The sequence below is a fragment of the Crocuta crocuta genome, unplaced genomic scaffold (genome assembly GCF_008692635.1).
Source record: "Crocuta crocuta isolate KB4526 unplaced genomic scaffold, BGI_CrCroc_1.0 scaffold301, whole genome shotgun sequence".
Classification (NCBI taxonomy): domain Eukaryota; kingdom Metazoa; phylum Chordata; class Mammalia; order Carnivora; family Hyaenidae; genus Crocuta; species Crocuta crocuta.
Window position 1 is genome coordinate 3024700 of NW_027527544.1, and position 9816 is coordinate 3034515.

Below are 9816 nucleotides of genomic sequence, written 5' to 3' on the forward strand. Positions count from 1 at the left end.
CCTGAATTAGGTTTGTATCACTCTTGCCTTCATAGCTTCACTAACTAGTCCGAAGCCCACTAAGACTATACACATGGGATTCTGCCCATTTGTAATGTTACATAAACGCGTCACGCTACACACGTCCTCCTGAAGATTACCTTCTATTTGGGTCCACGTGGCCTCTGTGGCGTGCGTCCGCCTTGGCTGCGGTAGCTGCCGTCTAGTATCTCATGGGTTGACAGTAGGCCAATGTATTTATCCACTCATCTGGAGCCAGTCTTTCCATTCTTCTTTTTCCTTCTCTTCCCCTCTTTCATATAAGCCCACCGAGAAAATACACCAGCTTCCCGAAGCCTTGCTGGCCCCTCCTAACCCTGGCCCCGGTCCCCTCTCATAGTGCATGTGACAGAGAGAAGGTGTGTGCATTTGGGCCGGCTGAGAAGCGGATGCAACATCGAATGGGACAGGAAAGCAAGTCTTGGGGAAGGAAACAGGAAAAGGTCAGGTGGGACCCTTGCAGAAGTTGAGGGGAAGGAAGGAGGGGTGGGTAGGACCCAGATGAAGTCTGGTTCCCCTTCAGCCAGGGGTCAGGGTCCTAAGCCCAGCTGCCCTTTGGAGGAGCCCCACCTCTTGCCAGAATGAGCCTGATGGGCTCAGTCACTGGCTGGGAGGAGCCCCCAGGAAGTGTGGCCTTGGCCTGAACGGGGGTCGGAGGGGGGAGGGGAGGTGTGTGTGTGGGGGGGATGCAGTCGTAGGCAGCTTGGCCTGTCCGTGAACTCTGCTCCCCGGCACCTGTGAGGAGAGCGCTCTCCTGGCGGGCACATTGGCTCTGGTCAGCACCTTGACCTGTCGGCAGGGCCTTACTGGGCACCTATCTGCTCAGGTGGAGACTGGACCGACCAACCCGTGTTCAGAAGTCCGTTCGTCCAAACCAGGCGGCTCTGGGAAGGAAGGTGTTATGAACTCCCCTGCCCTCCCCACCAGATCATATGTTGAAACCCTAGCCCTGATGCAATGGGTCTTAACAGGCGTGGCCTTCGGGAGATGACTAGGTCATGAAGGCAGAGCCCCATGAACGGGTTAGTGTCCTGATTAAAAGAGGTCACAGAGCTGGCTACTTTTCCCCCGTGGGAGGACACGGTAGGAAAGCAGCTATCTGCAAGCTGTCACCAGACCCCAACCACGCTGGCACCTGGACCTCGGACTCACAGCCTCCAGAACCGTGGGAAAGAAATCTCCGTTGTCTATGAGCCACCCAGGCTACGGTACCTTGGTATAGTGGCCCGAATGAGCTAAGACAGAGGGTGACTGGGGCGCCTGGGTGGCTCAGTCGGGTGAGCGTCTGACTCTTGATTTCAGCTCAGGTCATGATCCCAGGGTCATGGGATTGAGACCCACCTTGGATACCGTGCTGAGCGTGGAGCCCGCTTAAGATCTCTCTCTCTCTCTCTCTCTCTCTCGTGGGTGCCTGGGTGGCTCAGTCATTTAAGCATCTGGCTCTTGATTTCCACTCAGGTCATGACCTCACAACTCATGGGTTTAAGCCCTGTGTTGGGCTCTGTGCTGACAGTGCAGAACTTGCTTGGGATTCTGGCTCCTTCTCAATGCCCCTCCCCCACTCACGCTCTCTCTGTCTCAAAAATAAATTAATTAACAATAAAAAAAAGATTTTCTCTTTCTCTGCCCCTCTACCCCGCTCATGCTCGCTCTCTCAAAAAAAAAAAAAAAAAAANTTTTAGGAAAAAGGAGAAGAGTGACAAGGTAATAAATGTTTTAACCTGTTTTTGTTTCATCTCTCTCTGAGGAGGCAGCTCTGAGAGGCATTGAAAAAAGTCTGAGATGAAAATTACAATTTTTTTCTTTTACCCCCAACTTATTATTTTGAAAAAATTTCAAATCTATAGAAAAAGAACAAAAGAACAGGTTGATATATACCCTTTACCATGATACACAATTATTAAGATTTTGCCACACTTTTGTTACCTGTGTATGTGTGTACGTTTTGATGAACCATTTGGAAGTAAATTACAGAGGCGCCGGGGTGGCTCAGTCGGTAAAGCATCTGACTTCGGCTCAGGTCATGATCTCGCGGTTAGTGGGTTCGAGCCCTGCGTTGGGCTCTGTGCTGACAGCTCGGAGCCTGGAGCCTATTTCGGCTTCTGTGTCTCCCTCTCTGTCTCTGCCCCCTCCCGCTTGTGCTCTGTCTCTCTCTGTCTCTCTCAAAAATAAAATAACATTAAAAAAATTTTAACAAAAAAGAAAGTAAATTGCAGACAATATGATAACCCACCACTAAACACCGTAGCTAGAATAAGAACGTCTTCCTACATAACCGCAATGCTGTTATCACTAAAATAATTTATGTTTCTTCGATAATACCCTCTAACATATAGTCTTTATTTCAGTTTCCCATTTGACTCTACAGTGATAGACCCCACATCAGTGGCTGCCTGGGGCGAGGGGCATTGAAAGCAACGTGGTGCCAGGAAACTTTNTTGTCAGCACGTAGGCCGGCACGGGGCTCGAACCCACGAACTTCGAGATCATGATCAGAGTCGAAGTCGGACACTTTTTTTTTTTAATGTTTTTTTATTTATTTCTAGGAGAGAGAGAGAGAGAGAGCGTGAGCAGGGGAGGGTCAGAGAGAGAGCCACAGACTCTGAAACAGTCTCCAGGCTCTGAGCTGGCTGTCAGNCCTCTCTCTGACCCTCCCCTGCTCATACTCTGCCTCTCTCTCTCAGAAATAAATAAAAACATTAAAAAAAAATTTTGGGGGCACCTGGGTGGCTCAGTTGGTTAGGTGTCTGGCTCTTGACTTCGGCTCAGGTCATGACCTCACAGTTCTCAAATTTGAACCCCATTTTGGACTCTGTGCTGATAGCATGGAGCCTCCTTGGGGTCTCTCTCTCCCTCTCTTTCTGTGCCCACCCTGCTTGTGCTCTCTCTCTCTCAAAATAAACTTAATAAAAAGAGCTATATAAAAAATAATAAAAATATTAAAAAAAAGTAAAACCTTAAATANTCTTGCAGAATGTCCCACATTCCATATTTATCTGTCTCCTCATGACTGGATTCGGCTTACACATGTTTGATGACAACGTCACCAAGGCAATGCTCTGTCCTGACTCATCACATGTGTGGGTCTGTCCCTCCACTGGCAAGGCTCACCTTGTATGTCCCCTGCTGCAGGTTCGGGGTCGGCCATTTCTTCAAGCAGCCTCTGGTTCTTGGTGGTGGAGAATGGTATTTAGAAACCAAGGACTCAGTGCCAGATGTGCTCATTGTTACTGGATTGCCAATGCTTCTTAGGCCTTTTTAGTGGCAGAACTGAAAAATGTACACAGTACTTGTTGTGCTTGCATCTTGGGTTGACTAGTCAAAGCCAACATCACAAGGTACTTTCTCTTCCCTGCATTCTGTATTCATATTTCTCTTCCCGGTCAGCGGTTTCCAACATCACCAACATATTCCTTTGCTCTTTCTGATGATGTGCATAAAATGTTTTCTGAATTACAATACAAATGCCAGTACAAGAGATCTGCTAAGTAAAGTTCAAGATATCTTTGTAGTTATTTTTGGCTTTAAAATATACTCCACGAAGGANTGTGCACTAGGTCCAAAACTTAAGGTGACTGTTTTCTATGCGATAATGTTGATGTGATACGAAGTTTCATTTGTTCCTGTCTATATTCAAATTCAGCATTTGTCCTTATTTGTTTATTTCGATGTTTGGTTTTGGGGGTTTGATATTTAAACCACTGAACACTGTATAATTGGCATACACAAGGAAGTCTTACCCCATTCCTGACCCCTCTAGCCTTTACCACTGAGAGCTAGCATAAGCCACGGTTTCTCTGTGTTTTCCCAGTGAACAGGTCATTGCAAGATGGTAGAGACGAGAAAAACACAAATCTAGTTTGCAGAAATTTGCAAATTGTGTGTGAATGGGCCANTCAGGGTTCTTTTTTTTTAAATTTAATTAAAAAAAATTTTTTTTTAATTTTTAAGTAACCTCTACACACAACATGGGCCTCAGACTTACAACCCTGAGATCAAGAGTCACATGTTCTACCGACTGAGCCAGCCAGGCGCCCCAAGTGTACAACGTTTTTTTAAAAGGAGGAACCTAGGGGTGCCTGGGTGGCTCAGTTGGTTCAGCTCACGTCATGATCTCATGGTTTGTGAGTTCTAGCCCCGCATCAGGCTCCATGCTGAGCTTAGAGCCTGGGGCCTTCTTCAGATTCTGTCTCCACCTCTCTTTCTGCCCTTCCCCTATCACTCCCCCCCCGCAATATAAATAAACGTTAACAAAAATTTTTTAAAAATTAACGTTTATTTTAAAATCATCTTCGCACTCAATGTGAGGCTTAAACTCACAATCCTGAGATCAAGAGTTGCATGTTCCAGGGGAGCCTGGGTGGCTCTGCCATTAAGCGTTGGACTTTGGCTCAGGTCATGATCACACAGTTCGTGAGTTTGAGCCCCTTGTTGGGCTCTGTGCTGATAGCTCAGAGCCTGAAGCCTGCTTCGGATTCTGTGTCTCCTTCCCTCTCTGTCCCTCCCCTGTTTGCACTCTGTCTCTCTTTCAAAAATAAACATTAAAATAAATAAATAAATAAAATGTAGCTACTAGAAAATTCTAAATTACATATGTGGCTCTCATTATATTTCTATTGGGCAGCACTGCTCTAGAGCCTTGATCAATTTTCAGGTTCAAATGTTTAGCAAGAGTGCTTCATAGGAGGGAAAGTGTTTTCCCATCAGGAGGCTCCCAATGCCTGACTGTTCTTATTTTCCTATCTTTTTGGTAATGTTGACATTCATAAATGATCATTACCTCGGTCACTCTTTCATTAAGGGTCATAAGCTGGTAACATTCTGTAATGTCTTCATATACTGGCTGGAATACTCTCACAGAGCAAAACACTTCCTTTCATACAGGAAAGGCAGGGGAAACGCTTGATTCTTTTCCTTTGCCCATTTTCAAATGATGGGGTCCTCCGAAGGGGTTCAGTGAGTTTGTTTTTGCATGCTGTTTNATCTGCAATCAACCATTTTTCTCAAAGAAACCTCAATTCTTTCTAGTGGGATAAGGTACTTAGAAACCACAGTCTGGGATCTAGTGGTGCCCATTTCTATGGGTCATTGTTTCTAGGACTTTTCCAAGGACAGAGCTATGAAATATCTGTGTTAAGATCAAATTCATCATGACTTCACAGCAGTACTTCTAATTCAAGTGCCGGACTACATAATTTGTATTCAACCCCACCAAGCTTACATTTGCATCTCCTTTCTCCCCTGCAGAAAATCTCAGTTCTCGATGGCAACAGATACTTTTTCCTCTATCTCACAACACAAACAGGACGGGCTCCGAATAACAATGCGGACACTAGCACCAAGGATAGGATTTCTGAAAACAACTTGAAATGTTTTTTGCCCTTTTCTGTCGTCAGGGTAAATCCATCAAGGATTATATAATCAATCGACTGTTTTAAAGACACTTGCAATAATTCTTTTCTGCTTTGCTGTGCTACCAACTGGATGCAAGTTGGGTTTGTTTCATTTTGCTTTTTGATTCATAGGCATTGCTTTCAGTTTAAAACTATGTGAACTCTAAAGTCAAATTGATACAGTAAGTTAATTCAGAGATACATAGCTTCCATCCCTTACCCTTGCAGCAGGTTGTTTTCCCCAGATATAACCATTTGTTCAGAGGTGTTTCATTTTTACTTTTTAAATACATTTTATTTTTTATTAAAAAGTTTCTAAATGTTTGCTTATTTCTGAGGAGGGGGGAGGGGCAGAAAGAGCGGGAGACAGAGGATCCCACGTGGGCTCCACACAAACACCAGACAGCCCAATGCCGAGCTTGAACTCAGGAACCATGAGATCACGACCTGAGCTGAAGTCGGGTGGCCATTGACCAAGCCACCCAGGTGCCCCATATGATTTTATTTTTTTTAAGTTTATTTATTTTGAGAGAGACAGAAACAGTGCACGTGGGGGAGGGGCAGAGAGAGAACGGAAGACAAAGAATCCCAAGCAGGCTCCACGCTGTCAGCCCAGAGCCCAACGTGGTGCTCGAACTCACGAAACCTTGAGATCATGACCTGAGCCGAAACCAAGAGTCAGATGCTTAACCGACTGAGCCACCCGGGTGCCCCAGATGGGTTTGTTGTTAAAATAAAGCAGATATACGTATAAACTTCACTCTCCCTCTTAAATAGTAGGAAACCATGCATACTTTTCTTCACCTTGCTTTTTCATTTAATGATATGCTCTGAAGAACATTCTAAAGCAGGTCAGGGAGCTGATCCTCAATTCCTTGCATGGATGTACCTCTGTTAATTCACCCAGACCGCAGCTGACAGACACTTGGATGATTTTGGTCCTTGACTACTAACAACTATGAGGCCAATTTGCCAGAAAAGAAGAAGCCTGGGGCGCCTGGGTGGCTCAGTCAGTTAAGCATCCGACTTCGGCTTGGGTCATGATCTCACAATCCGTGGGTTTGAGCCCTACATTGGGCTCTGTGCCGACTGCTCAGAGCCTAGAGCCTGCTTCAGATTCTGTGTCTCCCTGTCTCTCTGCCCCTTCTTCGCTCACTGTCTCTCTCTCTCAAAATAAAAAATAAAAACATCTTAAAAAATCTTTTAAAAAAAAGAGAACAAGGCTAAAAGTGTTCTGTGCCCAAGTTCACACAGATGCTAAGCCTGTGAAGATCAGATTCAGCTGGAGCAGTAGAAAACCTCAACATAACAGTGGCCTCAACGTAATCATTTCTTTTTCTTAAGCATAAAAGCCAAGAAGGGCAGGACAGGGCTGGGCTGGTGGCTCTGTCGCACCAGGTCCTCAGGGACCCAGGCCCCACCCAACAAACACACTGAGTACTTGACTTCCACGTGTCACGGTCCAGAGTGGGTGTTCTGGCTACAGCTACCGCAACCGCATTCTAGCCAGGAGAGGGAGGCCGGGACATATTTAGCGGCGCGTTCACAAGTGGAAGGAACCCCATGGCCACTCTCCATCCGTGATGAGCCATGAGTGGATTTCTACCTGTGATCCCACTGCAGCAATTGCGGTCTCCGTATCTCACCCAGTATCTGCACTGTTGTGAGTCCCTGTACACCCCGCGCGATGCGGTCTATCGCTATGCTCCCCCTTGACTCCCTCAGGGAGCTTTGACACACATGCGATCTCCTCTCCTCACGGCCCATTCTTCAGCCCTTCTTCCTCCATGTTTCCAAACACATGGTGGCGGTTCAATAAATGTTCTTTATTTTTTTAATGTTTATTTATCTGACAGAAAGAGAGAGAGTGTGCGAGAGGAGCAGAGAGAGAGGGAGAGGGAATCCCAAGCGAGCTCCGTACTGTCAGTGCAGGGCCCAACGTGGGGCTCGAGCTCACAAACCGAGACATCATGACCTGAGCCGAAGCCAAGAGTGAAACCGAGTTGGACGCTTAACCAACTGAGCCACTCAGGGGTCCCAGTAAAATTCTTTTCAATTTATTTGAGAGAGAGAGAGAGACCAAGTGTGCGAGCTTGGGAGAGGGGCGGAGGGATAGAGGGAATCTCAAACAAGCTCCACATTTAGCACAGAGCCTGACGTGGGGCTCGATACCACGACCCTGGGATCATGACCTGAGCCGACACCAAGAGTCGGACCAGCAAACAACTGGGCCACCCAGGCGCCCCAGTAAATGTTCTTTATACTAACACTCCCCCAAATGCATGAACCAGCCCCTTAAGTGTCTCCTAACCCAAGCTCATTACTTCCCCAACCATCCCTTAAACACGGTTCCCACCTGTTTTCTTGGCTTAATTATTAGAAATGACCTTGAACCAGGATGGAACCTCACTGGCCTCAGGCCCTCCCTTTGCGTCCAGGCCAAATACAAGTACAAACAGCTGAATGCCCCGGGGTTATTTTTTCTGCTTTTATTTGGGCTCCCGGGAGCCCCTCTTCCCCGCCTGTTGTTCAGGCTCACTAGTTAGTTCCGCAGGCCTGTTTGACAGGTCTTGCTATTTGCTTTTTTCCTTTTTGCCACTCTCACCTGCTGTTTGAAGGGACTGCCTAAAAAACAAAAATTTGGCAAACTATTAAACAGTCGTTTCAATTCCAGAATGGGGGATGGGAGGAAAACTTGGCTTGGGGACTGGGTGACAAGAGACTGTTTCGCTTGGATTGTTTTCTTAACAAAGGTGATTTCTTTCTTTTGTTTTTTAATGTTTGAGAGAGAGACAGATTCCAGCAGGAGAAGGGCAGAGAGAGAGAGAGAGAGAGAAATCCCAAGCAGGCTCCACACACAGCACGGAGCCCGACATGGGCTCGTGTCAAGCACATCAGCCCCATGGCCTCTTCCCGGTCCCCGGAGCTTCCGTCCATCTGTTCTGCCCTCCTGTTCTCAGGGTCCGGGCATTCTGAGAACAAATGGATTTGATACAAGGAATCACATGCTTATAAAAGCTTCAGGAGGGACCACTGGGTTTTAGAACCATCTGCCAAGGTTGTCATCCAGGCGTCAGAGAACGGCCTCGACCACGTCTACCGGCCTACTCACTCCAACGGGCAACGTGTCTGGATTGATCTCTTTATCAACAGCTCCTAGAGCAGGAAGAGGTCCGTACCTCACTTTGCCTTCCAAACCGAAGGGATGTTCAGATCCTAGCTGCAAGAGAGTCTGGTAGCTGCCAGCCTTCTGGCCTCTGCGGGGAGGGAAGGACATAAAAGGATGCAGGAGTGAAACTGGGTGCCAATCGACAGAACCCAGCATGGATACTGCTAGAAAAAGGAAAAGCAGTGGAGCGGCTGAGTGGTCAAAGCTACAGGCCTGCACCGTAAGACAGAATGAAAAACATGAGGTCTGGAGGGAGAAGGGACAGCTCGGTGTCTGGAAGGACCAGTCCTTAAAGACAAAGGATTGGCCATGATGGAGTTACCATGTTCCATCAAGGTCAAGGACAATGTATGACCATATGAGGGCCTCAAAGAAAATTGGGAAGAGAGGGATCTGTGAGACCTCAAAATATATGTCCACGAACTGAGCTCTTAGAACAGGACTCCAAATTGTATTCTGGGCATTTTTTTTTTTTTTTTGGTTTCTTTTTGAGAGAGAGAGTATGCACACAAGCAGGAGAGAAAGGCAAAGAGAGAGGGAGGGAGAAAGAGAATCCCAAGCAGGTTCTGAGCTGTGAGCGCAGAGCCCGACTTGGGGCTCGATCTCACGACCCATGAGATTGTGACCCGAGCTGAGATCAAGAGCCGGAGGCTTAACCGACTGAGCCACCAGGCCGCCCCTAGGACTTCAAATTGTATTCTGAGTAGAACTCTCCCGATATGCCCCAGTGTGCCCCGGTTTACGGAGGCCATATATTCCCCTGAAGTCATGTCTTAGGAATCCACAGGACACAAGACACTTCAATTTTCTCCTTTCCTCAACAGGTTTATTGCCTTTTAAGAAAATTTTTGTAAAATATAAATACAAAGGCAGAGAATTTACTTACAAAGTTAAAACACAGATTTCAAACATAAACACACAATTCAGAAAATTTTAGTTTTATGTACATTTCCAAGCAACCTCGACATATTATGTTAGTTCTCAATATTTTACAGGGTACAGAAAAAAATAGCTCAAAGTCTTCTTTAAATAAGAGCATAAAATGTTTCAACATATAAACAATCCGGTTTGATGCGTGAAAACTAATTTCACAGCTTTTAAATTAGGATATAAAAGTTTCATACAATTAGTTGTTGTGTGTGGATATGGTTTGAATTTATATTACACACTATCGGATTGCATCCAATAGCATTGACCTGGCCCGAGCAGGTACTC

General features: G+C 46.3%; 1 protein-coding gene across 1 annotated transcript in view; it reads right to left on the bottom strand.

Moving 5' to 3' along the window:
• The window catches only part of BCOR (BCL6 corepressor), a 50473-nt gene that overhangs the window by 17329 nt on the left and 23328 nt on the right, over positions 1–9816 (bottom strand). The window contains exon 16 of the mRNA XM_077765179.1: positions 8612–8689. Coding sequence (XP_077621305.1) covers positions 8612–8689 — 78 coding nt within the window. The remainder of the gene's footprint in view (positions 1–8611; positions 8690–9816) is intronic.